General features: G+C 45.6%; 1 protein-coding gene across 4 annotated transcripts in view; it reads left to right on the top strand.

The window, feature by feature from the left end:
• ING4 (inhibitor of growth family member 4) overlaps positions 1–19,229 on the top strand; it is a 56,858-nt gene extending 37,629 nt beyond the window's left edge. For all 4 annotated transcript variants that reach the window (XM_033923829.1, XM_033923830.1, XM_033923832.1 and 1 more), the window contains exons 3-8: positions 8,693–8,859; positions 9,032–9,146; positions 9,334–9,442; positions 11,075–11,222; positions 11,319–11,380; positions 18,088–19,229. In XM_033923829.1, coding sequence (XP_033779720.1) covers positions 8,693–8,859; positions 9,032–9,146; positions 9,334–9,442; positions 11,075–11,222; positions 11,319–11,380; positions 18,088–18,127 — 641 coding nt within the window. In that variant the 3' untranslated portion in view covers positions 18,128–19,229. The remainder of the gene's footprint in view (positions 1–8,692; positions 8,860–9,031; positions 9,147–9,333; positions 9,443–11,074; positions 11,223–11,318; positions 11,381–18,087) is intronic.
• Positions 19,230–20,611: the final 1,382 nt, after the last annotated feature.

Raw genomic sequence — 20,611 nt, 5'->3', positions numbered from 1 at the left:
TTCAGTGGCTGGGAGGGTATAGATGGGTTGGAGTAGGTTTTAACGGAGATTTCGGCAGTTGGAACCCAAGCACAGTACCGGGTAGAGCTTTGGATTCTTGCCCAGAAATAGCTAAGAAAAAAAATTTAAAAATTTAAATTGAATCAGGTTGGGTAGACTGGATGGACCATTCGGGTCTTTATCTGCTGTCATCTACTATGTTCTTGCGACTGGCTGACGGACGTGTAGGATGTCCACGAGGAGAAAGTTGGACAGCTATGGGTTTGCGGGAAAGAAGCAAGGAGTCCCGAAAGCAACAAGAGTAAGCCCGACGCAGGCAGCCAAGATGGCGGTACCGGAGGCCACATTGGGGGGCAGCATGGAACTCCAGGATCGGCCGGGCAGTGGTGAGCAGGCGCCGGACTCCCTGAGGGACTTGCTGCTGGAAATTCGTAAAGAAATGCAGTCCATGCGCCACGATGTTACCAAAGCAGCTACAGATTTAAAACATGACCTGGGGATGCTGGTGACGCGACAGGATATGGTGGAAGCATATGTTAACACCATGACCGAGGACATTATTGAAGTGCAACAGGCAGTGGCTGGAGTACACGCGTAGGAGTTGGCGATGTGGGACAAATTGGAAGATTTGGAGAACAGATCCCGGCGGTGTAATCTCTGGATCTGGGGGGTGCCGGAAGAAAGTGCTTATCAGGATGCCCGCCAGACAGCCTTGGATATTTGTACCGACATCCTCACTAGTGCTCTGGCAGGTGAGGGGCAGATGCCGGAAATTGAAATAGAACAAGCGCATTGAGCTTTGGGGCACCCTAAATCCAACTTTCCCCGTGACATTATTCTGTGCCTGGGCAGCTTTCGGGTGAAGGAGGAAATATTCCATGCAGCGCGGAAGCAGAGGGATTACAAATGGAATAATTTGTGGGTGGACATTTATCAGGATGTGGCGGCTGCAACCTTGTGAAAGCAGAAGGATATGGAAGTGGTGACCACTTATCTCCGCAGAGAGGGCCTTCGTTATCAGTGGCTTTATCAATTCGCTTTGGCACTGACAGTGGGGAGTGCGACGAGACGGGTTCGTACAGTGGTGGAGGCCTGGTCGGTGCTACACGAACTGGGTGCTCCTAACCTCCCTGAGAGGGGACCTGCTGGAGAGCGAGGAGAGGAGATAGCTGGACCTTCAGGATGGCGGCGACAGACTAGAGGAGCAACGGCGTGGAGAGTTGGGAGTAGTGAGCCTCTGGGACAACCCACATGAGAGGGTTGCTGACATGATTGGACATACTTGTTGGCCTGGACGGCCTTAACTGTCCGGAGGAAGTGGGGTTTTTACTTGGGATGGGGGTGGTGGGTATGTGCAAGGTGACTGTGTTCTTGGGAGGATAGGTGGCTAGGTTGGGGTCTTTGAATGCGGCGGGGATTCGGGAGGAGGGTTAGGTGTGCTATAGAGGGCAGCCGCCAGCATGGGGTCTGCATGGGAGGCCTGGTCATTTTGTTGTAGTCTGGTGAAGGGGTCTATTCTGGGGGGCTGTGCTGTGGTTGTGTGCTGGGAGAGTGCTAACAGGAGGGACTGGGGTTCTGAGGGTGAGGATTGTGTGCGGTGGGGAACCTGGTGGAGTGGAGTGCATATATCTGGGGGGGGTGCACATTGGGGTGACTAGGGTGGTGGAGTTGCTTCTTCCTCAGGGGATCTTGAGATCTGTTTGGATGGTCTCGAGATGCAGTTTTGGGTTGGGGACAGGGGGGAGGGGGATGTTGGAGGGGGAGGAAGGTGGGGGTGGGGGAGGGGTTGCGAGTTTGGGCGAGGGGAAGGGGAGATGGTACTCTGTGCCCCGCTTTGGTAACAGATGGTCAGTTGATGCTCTGGTGGGGCCTGGTCAGGGGCTGGGGTGGCTGGGTCCCACAGGTACTGATGATGGAGTATGTGGAGTGGTTAGTGACAGTGGAAGAGGGGAGACATGATCGAAACATTTAAGTACCTCACGGGACGTGTCGAAGTGGAAGATGATATTTTCTTTCTCAAGGGACCCTCGGCCACAAGAAGGCACCCGCTCAAACTCAGAGGCGGAAAATTTCATGGCGACACCAGAAAGTATTTCTTCACAGAGAGAGTGGTTGATCATTGGAACAAGCTTCCAGTGCAGGTGATCAAGGCAGACAGCGTGCCAGACTTTAAGAATAAATGGGATACCCATATGGGATCCCTACGAGGGTCAAGATAAGGAAATTGGGTCATTAGGGCATAGACAGGGGGTGGGTAAGCAGAGTGGGCAGACTTGATGGGCTGTAGCCCTTTTCTGCCGTCATCTTCTATGTTTCTATGGATCCTGGTTAACTTTGTAACTTGGAATGTGGTGGGGGATAAATTCCCCTATTAAGCGCTCAAAAATTTTACAACACTTACAGCGCCATAAGGCGGATGTGGCTTTTCTCCAGGAAACCCATTTGACTGATCTTGAACATATGAAATTGAAGCAGTGGTGGGTGGGGGAATATGTTGTGGCTTCTGCAAAGGGGAAACACAGGGGGGTAGCAATTCTGTTCCATAAGGGCCTCCTAGACAACTTACAAATTTTGGCAACGGATGGGGAGGGCAGATATGTGCTTTGTCGAGGGGTGATCGCAGGATGTGGTATTTTGTTGTGTGTCTTTGCTCCTAATGAAAATGCCCCAGCATTCTATTCTAAATTGACTCGCTTGTTGTTGCCCTTCGCCCAGGTATCCCTGATTGTAGGGGGAGACTTTAATGCTGTTCGTGATTCTAGTTTAGATTGCACGGAACCGGGGGGTGCCCTACATTGGGCAGGGGAGAGGGAGCTCCAAAAATTTAGTGATAATCTGGGATTAATCAACCCTTGGCGGGCACCGAAAGGGATTACACCCATATGTCCCAGGCGCACGGTACGCAGTCCCGCATAGATTATATTTGGGTGACGGAAAAGGTGTTTCGAAAGCTGGAGCGGGAGGAGATAGGTCCCTACACAATCTCGGATCATGCCTGGGTTCAAGTGACATGGCAGGAAGGAGGGGGGGCCTCAGGGAAAGTGGCGCTGGGTATTTCCGTTTGCATTGTATAGGAATCCGAACTATAGGGAACGGTTGTTGGGTACATGGAATGAATACAAATGGCACAACGCTCACGCAGAAGCGGACCCCATCTTATTCTGGGAAGCGGTGAAGGCGATGTTGAGGGGGATACCCTTAGTTATAGTAGTCACGTTAAAAAAGCTCGAGATAGGGAAATTCTGTGTTTAGAGAAGGACATTGCTAGGGCCCGGAGGAGGTATGGCCAGACTGGCGACCCCATGCACAAACAGGAGTTAATGGAATATCAAGTGGCCCTCAATTCCCTACTACATCAGCGAGCGCGCAAATCCCTAGCTTATTATAAGTACCAGCTTTATAGATATGGGAATAAGGGGGAGAAACTACTGGCCTGACTGGTTTCTACCAGGACGAGCCCATGTAGGGTTCAAGCCCTATGGAACGAGCAGGGGGAGAGAGTTACAACCGACCCGGAGATTGGAGACTTATTTTCTCGCTATTTTAAGAACCTCTATGCTCCCCCGTCGGAGGAGGGAGTAATGGCGGGACCATATTTAGATGGGATTACGCTGTCCCCTATCTCTGAGACAGACAGGGAGTGTCTGAATGCACCCATAATGCCAGAGGAAGTGTATTGGGCAATTGGGAACAGTCCTCTGCTGAAGGCATCGGGTGAGGACGGCATGCGCATTGAATTTTATAAACTCTTAGGTGAGGAGATCATCCAGCCGCTCACCCAGATATTTAATATCATGGTTGGCGCAGAGGCTTTACTGGAAGTATGAACACGGCACGCATATTGCTGTTGCCTAAACCGCACAAAGACCCTGAAAACGTAGGCTCCTATCGCCCTATTTCTTTATTGAATATGGAGGTTAAACTACTAGCGAAAATCATGGCAAAGCGGATGGCTGCTGTGCTTCCCTCCCTCATCCACGAAGCTCGAGTGGGATTTGTGAAGGGCCGAACCATAGCTAAAAATGTTAGAAAGGTGTTGTTATCTTTGGAACAGTGGGCAGCGTGCAATCTCCCCTCTGTGCTGGTCAGCTTTGATGCTGAAAAGGCGTTCAACAGGGTGAGGTGGGATTTTCTTTATGATAGTTTTGCGGCCTATGGTTTTGATGTTTTTTTTGTGTTGGCGGTGCGGGCATTGTATGCTCTTCCACAGGCTAGAATAGTGTTGAAAGATTTTGAAATGGACCGGTTCCCGATTTCTAGGGGGACGAGACAGGGTTGCCCCTTATTACCATTGTTATTTGTGCTTACATTGGACCCCCCTAATTCGGGATATATATGCCATGCTACCACATTTAAGTTATCGGCCTTTGCGGATGACATCTTAGTACACCTTACAGATCCTTTGCCCTCCCTGACGGTCTTATTAGATATGATTAAAGAATATGGTGACTATGCAGGGTTTCACTTAAATTTGGATAAATCGGAGGCGTTAGCGTCTTCTGCGGCGGTTTAGGCCCATTGGGGAGAATGGGTTTATGTTGATATGGGCACCGGGGCAGTTTGTGTACTTGGGGACTTTGATGACCATGCAGGTTCCCCGTTTGTATTGTCTTAATGTGGATAAGCTTCTGCAACAGACGGAGCTCTTGCTGGATACCTGGAGGGCATTTTTTGATGGGGCGCATTTGCTTGGTTAAGATGTTCATCTTTCCCAAATGGCTGTATGTTTTGCAGACTCTGCCTCTGCCGTTATGCTTGCTGAAGAAAGAATTATGCATTTTTTATAAAGGGGTTACTCATTTCTGTTGGGCGGCCAAGAAACCAAAATTGCAGTTGTCTCAGTTGCTGGGGCCTTGGCTTAAGGGTGGGGGGGGGGGGGTTAGGATTACCGGATGTGCGGGTCTATAATTATGCGTGTTTGCTTCGCCATTTGGATGATTGGGTGAATATGACCAGCAACTACACCCCTCTTCAGATGAAACGTGAGTTTTTTTTGCTCCCTATGATGTGTTTGCGTTACTACATAGTTCCCGGAGGGCCTTGCCCTCTTCTATCCGACCTAGTGTATTATTTAGCGCATTGCAAGCGGCCTGGCGATGGCTTGTGCAAGCCCTGGGAGGGGATCCGACGGTCACTGATCTCTTGCCCCTGTGGGGTAATCCGACCTTTCCTCTGGGACGGGAATCGAGAGAGTACCGGTCCTGGGGAGCGAGAGGAGTCTCACGTCTAGAATATATTTTGGGGGATGATGGAGAGCTGTTGACCCGTGCAGTATTGCTAGCTAAGGTGGGGGAGATCTGGGGAGCGCAGTTCGTGTGTCATCAAGTGGAACACTATGTGGGATCCCTCGACAGAGCACAATTGCGCTTGCATTTGGGGGCCAGGCTGCGGGAGTTGTTTGCTCGGGAGGAGGGAGTGTCCCTCTCGGTGTCTAGCATTCATGCTAGTTTACAAGAGTTACAACCAGCCAAGGACTACCAGAACATCCGGGGTAAATGGGAGGGGGAATTGCAGATTAATTTGGGACATTGGGATGTAACCCGTACCTTGAGGGCGACACCTGGGGTGACCCTGTGTGCTTGGTTGCGAAAAATATATTATAGGGTGACCTTACGTGCTTATTACACTCGTACACAGTTGTATTATAGTGGAGGTCTGCCTATACCACTGTGTCATAAATGTGGGATGGGGGGGGCACACTTTGGGACATGCCTTTTGGTCCTGCCCCTTGATACAGCGCTTCTGGAGGTGTATAATCTCTTACATGTCGGGGTTAATTGGGAGAGCTTTACGTAGTGCTCCGGCCCACTTTGTCTTGGATTTGCCAGAGGCTTTTGGCCATTTGCCTAGGGGGCATCGGGTTCTGTGTAGGAAGATGAGCTTACTGGCTAGGAAATGTATTCTTCAGTGCTGGACGGTCCCGGACTCTCCGGTGTTTTGGCATTGGCAGAACCAGTTGCATCAGTTGGCCATCTGGGAGGCCTGGGATGCCGGAGGGGCTAGGAAGCGAAAGATGTTGTTCTTGAATATCTGGGAGCCCTATCTGCAAGCCTTGCATCCAAAGGGCCGCAGTGCAGTCTTAAGATGGGTGTCCTAATCTGGGCACTCAGATAGTTGGGCTGGGAGAGTAATGGCGAGTATTGATGGGGCAGGGTGGAGAGTACCATTGGGGGGGGATTGGGGAGGAGAGGTGAGGGGGATTGGAAAGTTCTGGCACTTAGTCACGGATAGGATAAATGAGCTTAGGTGGAGGGAGGGGGTGTTGCGGCATCTTCGGGGCTCATAAGAGTCCAGGGCCTCGGAGTGCCTTTCCGCCCTCATTAATCTCGCTCGCCCTGTGTGGAGTAGGATGGGGGGGGGGAGTTTGGTTGATTTTACTCCTCGTTTGTCAATGCTTGTTATGTTATTGTATATGATGCATCATTGTTTGTGCTGTACATCTTTGGGGTACCCTGGTGTTGTGTTTTCTGTTGTTAACATCACTAAAAACTGTTTGAACCTACTTACGTGGGTCTCAATGATTTTTGTGATAGGTCTATAATTTGAAGCCAAAGAGAGATCTGCCTTTGGTGATTCTGGTGTCGGGGTGAGGGCAATCTTTCCCATTATCTTTGGCAAGTGGCCTTGGTTTAGGGAGTTATTGAGTAAGGTGGTGATTTGTCTAGGAGCGGCAGTGAGAAGGTAAGAGGGACAGTTGTCTTGGGAGCTGCAGCGCATGGATAGTAGTTTTTTTGTGTCGGGGATGGACAGATTGGAGAATGAGGTCCAGATTTGGTCTGCTTTGGTGGGTTCAGGGGTGTGTTGAGATGTACTGAGCATGTGTGTCTCGGTGGGGATTGATTTGGCTACCTCTGATTGTACAGTTTTGATTCTGCTAGATCCTGAGCACTAATTTTGTTGGGTTGTCCTTTGGATTGTGAGCTGTCGCACTAGGTGAAATAGTTTCTTGTTATCTAGCATTTTGGTGCCTAGTTTGCTGGCATGGTAGTTCTTTTTGGCCTTCGATACGTTGGATTTGTATCTGTTTATTGCCTTTCGCCAGCATAGTTGTTTATCTGATCTCAGAGATTCGGTGAACCAGGGAGAGTTATGGTTTGGTTTGGTTTTTCGAGGGTGGAGGGGGGTGAGTGAAGAAATATTTTTTCCAGTTTGTTTTAAATCTACTACTTAGTAGCTTCATCGCATATCCCCTAGTCCTAGTATTTTTGGAAAGAGTGAGCAAGCGATTCACATCTACTCATTAGTTTATAGACCTCTATCATATCTCCCCTGAGCCGTCCCTTCAGGCTGAAGAGCCCTAGCTGCTTTAGCCTTTTCTTATAGCAATGTATCACAAACTGTGTGCCTCCTGAGATTTCAGGTGTGCAGCGGCACACTGGGGAGGAGGAGAGGCGCTGGCTGACTGCCTACAGGATGTGCCTCTCGTGAAGAGAGCCGGTGCCTCTCCTTCTCTCTGGCTGATGGTACAGGGTGTCTCAAGCCGGGGACACGAGAGATTGCAAGACACTGCCTTATAGGGAAGTCATCCCATTTCTAATTCCGCTCTATCTTTTTTGAGATGTGGCAACCAGAATTGCATACAGTATTCGAGGTGCGTCCACACCAAGGACATTATAACATTATCATCTTTGTTTTCCATTTCTTTACTGATAATTCCTAACATTCTATTTAATTTCTTGGCTACCGCCGCACACTAAGCCGAGAGATGATACCTAGATCCTTTCCTGTAACATAGAACCCTGCATCACTTAGCTATAGTTTGAGTTTCTCTTTCCCACATGCATCACTTTGTACTTGCTCACATTAAACACCATCTGACATTCTGATGCCCGATCTCTCAGTCTTGCAAGAACCTCTTGCAATTTTTTTTATTATTTTATTTATAATTTGCATGTAAGTTAAATCACTTTAAACTACATGATAATTTCAATAATGGTATTTGATGCCTTATATTCCTGAGAGTTATTAAAGGCACCAAATACCATTATTGAAATGAAACAAAAGAGTGATAGCTTCAAAGCTTTGTATAGTATGGGAAACAAAATTCCAGATCTAGTAGAAGCTGAACTTGATTTAGTAGCGGCCACGGAGACGTGGTTCATGGAGAACCATGATTGGGATGTGGTTATACCTGGAGATAAATTATTCAGGAGGGCTAGGGTAGGTATAATGGGTGGAGGGAGTGGCATTATATGTTAAGAATAATATTAAAGTGAAAGAATTGTGAGATATAGGAGGTAAGGAAGAAGCACTGTCGTTTAATCTGGAAAGAGGGATCAGAAAATGTATTTACTTTGGTGTGATATACAGGCCTCCTTCACATTCGGAAGAAATGGACAACATAGCTAGGAAATTGAGAATATTGACCATTGATTTTAACCAGTCCTTAATCCATAATAGGACATTGCCTCCTATCCATTGATTTTAGGATTAGTACATGGGTGAGCATGTTGATCCATGTCTCTCTTTTTATCTCCTGGATCCTCTGGATCTCTTGTCGGGTAGAGTTTGCATCGTTGTAAATAAATGTTTCAGAATCTGTATGTGAATATTTTTAGGGATCAGTCAGTTTCTAGATTAGTATTTGTGTATCTCTTTGGGCATCAGTAGTGTGTATATATATATATATATATATGTCCCCTGCTTTTTGAATATTTTTCTAGTTCTGGGCTGTGTTCATTTTTCTTTGTAGACCTTAAGACAGAGATTGACAGGATGGCCACGCAATACATTACTAGTGCCCGGACACTCTCCTCGGAGGAAAAGCTGGAGCTTCTCAAGCGGATTCAAGACGCCTATGGGAAATGCAAGGAATTTGGAGATGATAAAGTGCAGCTGGCAATGCAGACCTATGAAATGGTATCGGCTATAGAGTGTCTCCTACAGGAAAATGTTGAAACTGAAGCAAATGTACCTTCTGGAGATAGATGCTGAAATTGCTTGGAGTCGGGGAATGTATAGCACTTCTGTAGTAAAAGATTGAGGCTAAATGGAATCAGGGCATATGTTTCAGATGTGCTTTCTCTTACAGGTAGATAAACATATTAGGCGCTTGGACACAGATCTTGCCCGCTTTGAGGCAGATCTGAAGGAGAAACAGATTGAATCCAGTGACTATGACAGTTCATCCAGCAAGGGGAAAAAAAGTAAGTGAAATAGAGGCACTTTCCAGCTTTGCTCATTCTTCAAAGTTTAACATTTCTCCAGATCTGCTGAAAACCCTCTATTCCTGATGTGACTGCTCAGTTCTGACCTCTAGTGATACAAGAATACTTTTTACTGAATTATTGATTATTAGATAGATATATACATTTGGGGGTTTTTTTCTTTCAGAGGGCAGGAGTCAAAAAGAAAAAAAGGCAGCAAAAGCCAGGTCAAAGGTCAAAAACTCAGATGAAGAGACCGTGAAAAGCACCCAGAAAAAAATGAAGATTGTTCATACGTGAGTGATGGAGAAGACAATAGGGATTTAGGAGAGTGATGAGAGGACAGGAGTAAGGGGGCGCAGGACATTGGGAAGATACTCGGAGGGGGGGGAGGTTAAGGGTGGATGTATGACAAGATTGAATGATGGGGGAGGAGAAACAATTTGGGAAGTAAAGCATATAAAAAGAAAGACCACTAGATCCATAACCTTACTGCCCACTAACCCAGCCAGTTGATTAACCGTTCCCCTTAATTGTATCCATGACATCCTGTTTGTCTTGGCTGTTTAGTTTGCAAGCTCTTTCGAGCAGGGACTGTTTTCTTCTTCTTTGTGAATGTGCAGCGCTGCATGCGTCTGGTAGCACTATAGAATGCTGGGATTCTGGAAATTATTTTTAAAAAGGGATGGTTAACAAGATTAAGAATGTTATAATGCCCCTGTATCGCTCCATGGTGCGACCTCATCTGGAGTATTGCATTCATTTCTGGTCTCCTTATCTCAAGAAAGATGAGGTGGTGCTAGAAAAGGTTCAAAGAAGAGCAAATAAAATGGTAAAGGGGATGGAACTCCTCTCGTAGGAGGAAAGACTAAAATGGCTAGGGTTCTTCAGCTTGGAAAAGAGATGGCTAAGGGGAGATATGATTGAAGTCTACAAAATCCTGAGTGGAGTAGAACGGGTACAAGTGGATCGATTTTTCACTCCGTCAAAAATTACAAAGACTAGGGGACACTCGATTAAGTTACAGGGAAATACCTTTTAGGAGGAAATTTTTTTCACTCGGAGATTAGTTAAGCTCTGGAACGCTTTGCCAGTGGATGTGGTAAGAGTGGATAGTGTAGCTGGTTTTAAGAAAGGTTTGGACAAGTTCCTGGAGGAAAAGTCCATAGTCTCTTATTGAGAAAGACATGGGGGAAAGTCACTGCTTGCCCTATATCGGTAGCATGGAATATTGCTGCACCTTGGGTTTTGATCTGGATTGGCCATCATGAGAACGGGCTACTGGGCTTGATGGACCATTGGTCTGACCCAGTAAGGCTATTCTTATGTTCTTATGAGATTGTGATGTCATAATACCTCATTCCACCAATAAGAGCCAATGTCATCAGTGATGTCACAATGGCTTGATTGTCCTGTACACCCCTCTGCCCTCCAACCCAGCCAGCAGATTAACCCTTCCCCTTAACTGTATCCATAACTGTTTGTCTTGTCTGTTTAGATTGTAAGCTCTTTGGAGCAGGGACTGTCTTCTTCTTTGTGACTCTGTACAGCTGGTAGTGCTATCAGGATGATAGTAGTAGAGGAAGAGAGTGCAGAACAGTTAGGGATGAGACTGGGCTAAACATAGTGAGAGTGCTGGAGAGAAGACATTGGAAGTGTTGGAGTGTAGAGATCTTGATAAAGCTAATGAAGGAATGTACAGAAGATGGGGAAAAAGTGCCGGGACTTGGTGAGAATTACCTGGAAATGTGGAAGAGAGTAGGAACAGCAGATGAGACAGAGACAAGGGAAGGATAGGAATGTGGGAAGGGGGCATGCAGGTGAGAGAAAATGAGGCTTTAGGATGGTGTGAAGAAATAAAAATGGAATTGAGAAGTGTTAAAAGATAAGTGATGGAATGAGGTAGTTCCTTGTACCTCTCTTTTCAGTGGTGCAGAGTATGGGACGCCAGCTGTGAATTTTGGGAATGTGCATCCCTCGGATGTGTTAGACATGCCTGTGGATCCTAATGAGCCAACTTACTGCCTCTGTCACCAAGTATCCTATGGAGAAATGATCGGCTGTGACAATCCTGATGTAAGAATCCACTCACTCTGTCCCTGTGTTCTCTCTGTCTTTAACTTTGAGATGACGATTGGTCGCTGATCTCAGTTCTTGTCTCTCTTGTCATAGTGCTCCATCGAGTGGTTTCACTTTGCTTGTGTGGGTCTGACAACAAAACCAAGGGGGAAATGGTGAGTACCTCACAGATACCTAGGTATGTTAGATAGATTGTGAGCCCACCAGGACAGATAGGGAAAATGCTTGAGTACCTGATTGTAGGCGGTATATAAAATCCTAATAAGCCTGAAGGAAAGAGGAGCACCACATGCAACTAAGGCATAGGAGGGAGGGGAAGGAAGGAGAAATTAGGTTCTTACCTGCTAATTTTCTTTCTCCTAGCCTGTACACCAGTATAATTCCTTACGGATAGGTATTATACCTCACTGCTACCAGCAGGTGGAGACTGAGATCAAACTTGTATATCAGTATAGCTTCCCCTCTACTAATCCAGTCTAACGAATAGCCAAGCAGAACCTAGGAAAATTCTTAACTGCAAACAGTAAAATACACTCCGAACAGGAGTGGAAAAACAACAAACATCTGTTGGAACATGTGTAGAACTTTATCCTGGAAAATAAAACATCCCCACAGCTAGCTGTGCTATTGCTGCTGTTCTTAATTCTCCCCGGCCCTAGAAAAATACTAGAACCTGCAGAAAAATTCAAGATCTGCACGCGAGCAAAAGCCCGCAATCACTGCACAAAGACAGATAAGTTGGGGAGCTATACCGGTCTACAGGCTAACAGCAAGAAAATTAGCAGGTAAGAATCTAATTCCTCCTTCTGTATCGCCTGGTAGACCGGAATAGTTCCTTACGGATGGGACGTACCAAAGCAGTACCCATCAAGGGTACCATGGTCGTCGAGGCCAATCTGGAGCCACCAAAACCACGAGGCTCGGATGCCGAATTATGCGGAGAAGAACTCTGCCCACTAATGGCCACGGAGGGAACACATACAATATCCCCTCCGTTGGCCAAGGTTGAACCAGAGCATCCAGGCCCTTAGCCTGACCGTCTCTGCGACGACTGAAGAAGCGGTGCATTTTGACGTTGATACTTGTGGCCATCAGGTCCATGAGGGGCTGACCCCAAGACTGCACTATCAACTGAAAGGCCACGGGGCTTAGACACTGATCTCCGGAATCTAGCACGTGACGACTTAGGAAGTCCACTTGAACATTCTCCACTCCAGCTATTTGGGATGCTGATATTTCTTGAAGGTGCGACTCCACCCAGACCATGAGCAGAGCCGCCTCCTGTGCCACCAGAGTGCTCCTGGTGCCCCCCTGATAACTGACATCAGAAAGGACTGGAAGGCTAGCAATGCCAGATGGATGGCTCTGGTTTCCAAGACGTTGATCGACCAAGAAGCCTCCTCTGTGGACCAGGTGCCCTGAGCTGAGTGACCTAGACACTGAGCCTTCCAACCGAGAAGACTGGCATCCATGAGCAGCACCATCCACTGCGGCTGATCCAGACGCGCCCCTTGTACAAGATGGGGGGGGGGTCTGTAGCCACCAACAAAGACTGCCCCGAGCTAAGCCTGGAAGCAGAACATGGTGATGCAGACTGTGCCTCTGAGGCGACCACCTCTGAAGAAGAGCATACTGAAGAGGACGCATGTGGGCCCGTGACCACCTTATAACACTGAGGGAGGCCGCCATCGACCCCAAGACTTGGAGGAAATCCTGCGCCGGAAGATACCAGGACGCCATAAGCAGGCGACTCTGAGATTGCAATTTGCTTACCTGGGCCTCCGGAAGGAAGACCTTCCTCAAGGAGGTGTCGAACAGCACCCCTAGATATTCCAGGCGGTGAGATGGAGACAACCGGCTCTTAGCAAGGAGCTCCTGCGGCCTGCTGCGTCAGAAAAGCCTGGGACTTTCCTGACGCTGAGGCCGAGGAACCTACCTACGTGAAAAGGGAATTCTCAGCCATTCTGGCTGCAAGGGAATCCTTTTCTCCCTGACCATCGGCAGCTGGGGAACCCTCCATGTGGGCGTCGGGGGAAGCCCGGGCTTCTCCGTGCTCTGAACACGACTCATGATGTACATGCGGCGGGGTGCCTTGGCCACCGGCATCTGCTACCAACGAGGCTATCCCACCGCTCCGGCCTGCACAATGCTTGCGCAGGCCGGCCACAAGTACCTCGAATCTGGAGCACAATGAGCACTTTTTTTTGTTATTGTCTTGATGGATTTATCAAGTGTTGTTTCTGAGACTATGTATGATTTTTCTTGTTGAATGATTAAAAAGGAATAAAGAATTAAAAAAAAGTGCTCATTGTGCTGAAAATCGCCCTAGCTGCCGGTTAGATGAGAAAATACAGTAAAAAGGCAGTTTTAAAAGGAAATTAGCCCTTTAGACCGGCATATCTCAGGATTTTGGGGTTGTTGGTTGTTTTTTGTTTTTTTTTACAGAACAGACTCCATGGCTCTCAAAGCTGGAGGGCTGATCAACCAGGGGGCCAGGCCGCCAGCTGAAGTACCTCTACAAAAATATGAGGAGGTGGAGGAAGGTGGGGGGAGGGACCCAATACGAGACCCGCCGAGTTTGACACCCCCGAGGTTGGACAGATCCCAAAACTAGACCCATACAAGCTCTATCCAGCACAAAAGGGGAACTAGGAGTCCAAAAACAGAGTTCCAACAGTTCTAAGAGGGGAGCCAAAGTAGCCTTACCACCTGCTACCGGAGACTGAGGAAGACTGGATTTTTTAGAGGGGAGGCTATACTGATATACAAGTGTGATCTCAGACTCCACCTGCTGGTAGCAGTGACTTACCCATCCATAAGGAACTACAGTATACTGGTTTACCAGGCGATACAGAAAAACGCATTTTCTTATCATCCAGATATGTGTTCTATGCAGATTGAGACAAAGGACTACAAATTTTTATTTACTTGTTCATTTGGAGTTAGTGCACATTTTTTTTTTCAATAGTAGCTCAAGGTAACTTACATTCTGGTACATTACCACTGTTGCAGAGGAGTGCAAAGTTGCTTAGCTCTAACAGATGTTCTGTGTAGACATTACATTACATTAGTGATTTCTATTCCGCCATTACCTTGCAGTTCAAGGCGGATTACATAAGAATTGTCATGATATTAAGAAATACATAAGGAATAGTTTGAACATTTTCTAATTTGCTAAGGAGTAGATAGTATTGCAGGTGAAGCTTGGGACAGATCTGGTTGTGTTATATTGGTTTTCTGCATTTTTTTTGAAGAGTAGGGTCTTTGTTTCTTTTTTAAAGGTTTTGTAGTCTGTGGTCGAGATCAGCAGATTGGTGAGTTATCTGTCCAGTTTCGCTGCTCTGGCGGCCAGTAGGAATGCAGCCACACATGCTGGTGAAGTCCTCTGATTGAACCTGCTTGCCGGTGCTCTCCCCTAGATTCAGTTGATTATTATTATTTTTTTCTACTGAGCATATGTGGGCTACCTTGCCTTTGGAACTCCACCCCTCAGCTGTCAGTTATGTCTCTAGCTTAGATAACTGGTATGAGACAGATTGTGGCTTCTTCCAGTTAGCACCCGATGGACTGGAAGCGCTAGGAAACCTGTGGCTGGAGTTTGGCAAGACTGAAGGATGGCTTGAAAATCTTTTTTATTAGGTGATGTGACTGATTGCTTAAGACTTAGCAGAGTAGTCTTCCTGTTGACCTTGTTGCAGCAATGTCTGCGCTTGGGAAAGAGGGTCCACATCCAGAGGAGTAGGTTCCGGCGTGTCATACCAATCTTGTATAGGAGACCTCTGTTGCTGAGGCGAAGGACAAAGTGCTAGATGCACTAAAGATAGTGACAGGTCTAAAGCAATCGGTTTTTATGATGGCTAAAACCCCATGCAAAATAGCCAAGTATCTCAAGAAAGTGCATCAATCGCTTGGCTAATTTGCATGGGAATTTAGCAAATTTACATTGCTGGATCAGAAAATGGGCGATCGAGGGGAAAGACCCGCGGTGGGCTATTTTGTGCATCATCGCTAAAGCTGTGAAAAAAGGTTTAGCAACAATCACTGACTTCAGTGCATCTCCCAGAAAGTGATGTTAGAGAGGATTACAGAAAGACTCTAGGCATAAAGGATCCTGAGGTGGATCCTGAGGTGGACCCTGTTCTGTGCAGTCAGAAGGGCTGGTGTAAAGAGCAGCGCTATCTCTCATAAACCCTTGCAATAGTGAGAAAAAGTTCCCTACCGTATTCATAGAACCTTGAGTCTGTGAAGTGACACATACCAAGTTTCCAAGTTTATTAAGTATTTGATTAATCGCTTATTCCGAATTCTAAGCGATGTACAAAATATTAAATTACAGTAATCGAAGGGAAACAAACTATATAAATGTGACTGACACGACAAACGAGATACAGAAGGAATGGGATGGGAAGGAAATACAAATGTAAAAATAGTAAAGAAGACATGTAAGGAAAAAACAATAGGGAAGAGGAGAGCAGTGCGCATCAGAGAGTTTAAAAAGCCAGGGCACAATTGAAGCGCCTGATCTAATCCAAATTTCAGGTTTGTAGACCAAATTTAATTTTATTAGTTGTCGAATGCATCTTTAAAAAGAAAGCATTTTAGCTTGCTCTTGAATCTATCCAAATTAAGTTCTTCTCGCACATGAATTGGAAGTAAGTTCCACATTTGGGGAGCAGTAACGGGAAAAAATAGATTGTCGCCATGTGTTTATAGTTTTAAGAGAAGGAAAGTCAAGAGATGTTGGTCGATAGATCTGAGTAATCTAGAGGAAGTCTAGGGAATCAATAATCTATGACTGAAAGCAGGTGTTTTATAAAGAAGGGATTTGAAAGTCAGTAAACTTAATTTGTACGATATTCGGTGAACAACCGGAAGCCAATGCACTTCCTTGAGTAGAGGAGTCACATGATCAAGTTTTTTAGCATTCTGAACAATCTGCAAATGCCGAATTTTCTTTAATGCAATTCCTTTAAACAATGCGTGGCAATAATCAATTTTTGAAATCACTAACGAATGAATTAATATGTTTAGTGATTTGGGGTATAAAAATTTAGACACAGACCGAATTTGCCGTAATCTAAAGAAAGTAGATCTAACAATATTACTAATGTGTTCATGGAAGGTAAGTTTGCTATCGAAAATAACCCCGAGGATCTTAATGCTACAGGTCGACTGCAGGACAGAACCTTTAATAGTAATGGGAAACTGGAGATTGAGACCGTCTTTCCAAGGGAAAAGCATAGCATTTGATTTGTTGACATTCAGGGCTAATCTATTTGCCTCAAGCCATTGATGAATAAGTTCGAGTTTTTTATTAATAGCTGTTGTTTCAGAGGGATTATTGGAGTCTAACTGATGTAGCAGCTGAATATCATCTGCGTAGGCAAAAACGTTAAAGCCTAAAGATTGGCAAAGAGTCATCAACAGAGCAATAAAAATATTAAACAAAAGAGGTGAAAGGATAGATCCTTGGGGAATGCCATACGTAGCTGAAAATCGCTTTTGAGCTGTAGGGCTATCAGAAAATACTGGTGGAGACAATGTCCTTTTAGCTCCTATTCCTTTACCTTGGAACTCCTCAGATGAGGTCTTTGAACTGTTTCTGCTGGCCTCGCACTGTCTTCATACAAACCGGTGGGGGAGGTGTTTTGCAAGCTTCCGGAGCCAGCTATTTCTTCTTTGAGCTTGCAGTGTTTGCTGTTTTCTTTTTTTCCGACAGCAGTGGCACGAAGGGCTTCCCTCCCTGGTGGTACCTGACTTGGGTTCTGAGGGGAAGAAGCCGTTGGCACCCGAGGCGCATAGCTCTGCTGAAGAGGTGGTCCTGTCCATGAAAAGAGTTTCTTCACGGTCCTAGCAACCACCTGATTACAGAGGCTGCCGGTTGAAGTTTTTAGAAAATAAAAATCCTCGAGTTAATTTGGCGCTTTTATTTTCTTAAAAGAAGAGAATAATGTTTGTTTCTCAATTCAAAGAGAGAGAGATTTGGGGTTGGTTTGTTTTTTGAACCCTGACTGGAGAGGAGAGAGCTGCAGCCTTGAACGGCAGCAATCAAAGAAAAACCTGACAGCTGAGGGGTAGCTCGCATATGCTGAATCGAGTGGAGGCTCAGTCAGAGGACTTCACCAGCAAGTGTGCCTGCATTTCCCAGGCTCCCACATCTGCTGGAGCAGCTTCTAGGATATATTGCTTCCACCCACACAATATTTCAGAGTAGTTGTTCTTTTCTCCAAATGGCCAAACAGTTCAGTTTTAATTTTATCAGGCTTCTCAAAGTTTTGTCTTGCATATTTTAGACAATGGTTTTCCTTTCCTATTATTGTTGTATAAGAAATGCTGTATTGTGGACAACTGCCCCAATGTCAGCTAAACTTTTCAGCAGGTTTTTTTTTTTCCATTGATTTATGAGTTCTGCTTTAACAGCTTTTGGACAGTTTATCACAGATTTTTCTTTGTTACCTTAACAGCCCCCTGTTGCATCTGCTATTTTAATAAATGTTAATATTTATAAATAATAATCATGCATTAAGATGTTGTCGTTTTAGCTTAGTACTATTTTCACCAAGGGATTCATTGAAACATATAATTTGACCAGGGGTGCCTAAATATTTGCATACAATGGCTCACTCCTTGAAGGAGAAAGGGTCACAGCCAAAGTTTTAGGGTCCCAGTACTGTATAATATCAGAGGCTTTTGGAGAGACACAGGAGTGAAGTATGTTGGCAGAGCTATTTGCGATGGTCTCTATTTTGGCAAAGTAAAGAACTTACTGGGGATCTCAGGTTTGGAATAGTAGGTGGTGCTGTGGAGCATACGTGAACAGGTTTTAAGTAACTTGTTTTACTCTCTTTTTTTCTGTGAGCAGGTTTTGCCCTCGCTGTTCTCAAGAGCGCAAGAAGAAATGAATCCTGCTCTTCAGGTGATGCCAACTGGAAAAGATCTTCTCTTCCTCCACCTCATTCTCCTGTTCTTCATGACCCTGTGCACATGGCTCAGAGTTGGAACTGGATCCCCAGTTCTTAGCATTTGCGTCTTGGAGCTTTTGTCTGGTTTTACCAGTTGGAATGCAGGACTGGCCCCTGGGATCCAGAGGTGAAGGGGCAGAATTGATTTAGATATCTAGGGATTGGGGCAATCAGCTGTATCACTGTGACACTGAAAAGTATTTTCTGGCTCTGGAGTTTGTCTTGTTTTGGGACCGAGAGTACTTCTTATTTGATCTTCTGAGGACCCCTGGACTGTATTTATGTCTCGGGAAGGAAAGATGGGGAGACCCCAAAACAAAGGCTGCAGCCCTGCAAAGAGAAAAATCCACAACAGTTACTGTAACTGGAAAGCTCCACGGGCAGAGGAGTTGGGATGAAATTCACTGCCAGATGTTTTCAGCATACTATAGGCTTGCAGTCCTACCTGGGCAGCAGTGTCTCTTCTTCCATTGTTCCCCTAGACAGAATTGAATTCATCCCTAGGCTTGTTATTCTAGCTCAATGCCAGCACCTCCTAAATTCCAAAAATGTCCAAAAATTCTCTGCCATCCTGTGTCTCCCCTCTCTTCCTGCAGTCTTTTGAGCTCTGTCTCTCTCTGTCGCCTCCTCCCTTCTTTTATCTTGCCATGCTCTGGTTTCTGGGCCCAAACACTTCCACTCCCTCTGGTGTTGGTGCTGACACTGCCCTTCAGTGATTGCAAGGGGGTGGAAGTTGCTAAATCTAGCTCCTCTGGGAATGAGGAGAGAGACTGATTGAACAGAACCTTACTCCTCCAGGGACAGGAGAATGGAAACTGGATGCAGTTTTTACAGCTTGTTACTTTTCATGGTGCTACAACTTTTTATTAACATTTTTTTTTTATGTTTTTGTTGTCACCATGTTATGGGGTGTTTTGTTAAGAGTTTCAGTAGATGGAACAGTAGGCTTGTGCCCCATTCCAACTTTCATGTTGTCTCTCCTGTGATGTGTCTGCTCAAGACACAGTTATCCAATAATAAAGAGGGGAAGAGAGGTGACTACTTTGAGGTGTGATTTCAGTCTCTGGAAGCCCTGATAATACACGAGGATCATTATTAAAGATACAGAGGAGGTAGGTGTGAGAGGCTGGGAAGTTACTTTCTACAAAATGTATGTCTGAGTGCTGGGTACTAGAGAAGGATGTATACTGTCTTTTAATCCATTGTAGGGAGGACACTTGTTCCCACAGTGCATTTGTCTGTGACCAAGTATGCTTGGTGGATGGAGAGAATTGGACAAAACCCCCAGGTTGGAAAATTTCTGATCTTAGTTTAAAGTATAAAAATAGAAATAAAGGTTAATGTACAAAGGAGAAAATAAACATAGAAATATGATGGCAATATGAATGGCCCATCCACAGCATCCACCATCCCCTCCTTCCCCTATTGGCTAAGGCTCTTTACAGCTGCATTGTGAGTTCATAGAACTTTATGGTTATAGAAACTTAGAAACATGATGGCAGATAAAGGCCAAATGGCCCATCCAGTCTGCCCATCCGCAGTAACTAGGCCATCTTATTAAATGGACCATGCTAGTCGGTGACTGTCATTATATATTCCACTGCTAACAGCAAAAGCTGACTCATTCTTTTAGGTCCAGATTCTCTAAATGGCGCTGGTTTATTAGGTGCCCATAGGTACCTAAGCTCAGTGAAAAACACCGTTTAAGCACTGGTTTTCAAAACTCCTACCGACACCTAATAAATCTGGCCGGAGTTGCGCCTCTAAGCGCTTTATGGCATCTGATGCCAGATATGGTGTTAAGCAGCTTAGAGCTGGGATTTATAAATGTCTAAATGGATTGATTGGCTTAAAACTAATTTGTTCTCTGTGAGACCAGGCTATTTTTTTTTTTTTTGTAAAGATACAGCAGAACAATAGTAAGTATAACAGGCATTAAGACATTGCTATGCACCTCCATAGAACAAAATAACAACCATCATTTACCAATTCTCCCCCTCCCTCAAAGCATAGGTCAGCTCCTTAGATTCAAAGAGTAGAAGAAACAAACGTAATAGTCTACTCCAAGCAACTGGAGTCTCCATGACACTATGCTTAAAGGAAGACTTTACTTAGAATTTTTAAAAGGCTAGAATTAGCTTAAAGCTTTGGGGAAAGTGGATGATTTCCATACTTAACACAAGGTTTCTGTAATCTTGCCATTGAAAAGGAATGAAATTAAGGCCCCTTTTTCCCAAGCTGTAATAAATGCTCCAACGCCCATTCAGCATTTAATAATAATAATAACAACAGTTTATATACCACAGGACCGTGAAATTCTATGCAGTTTACAATGATTAAGAAATGTTACAGATTGAGTAGTACTAACAGAATTAAAGTTTATCGGTCAGTTATTCTGGGGAGAGATTGTGCAGTGCAGCTGCC

Source organism: Geotrypetes seraphini, chromosome 16 (assembly GCF_902459505.1).
Source record: "Geotrypetes seraphini chromosome 16, aGeoSer1.1, whole genome shotgun sequence".
Lineage (NCBI taxonomy): Eukaryota > Metazoa > Chordata > Amphibia > Gymnophiona > Dermophiidae > Geotrypetes > Geotrypetes seraphini.
The sequence above is the reverse complement of the archived record's forward strand: the minus strand, read 5'-3'. Positions and strand labels throughout refer to the sequence as shown.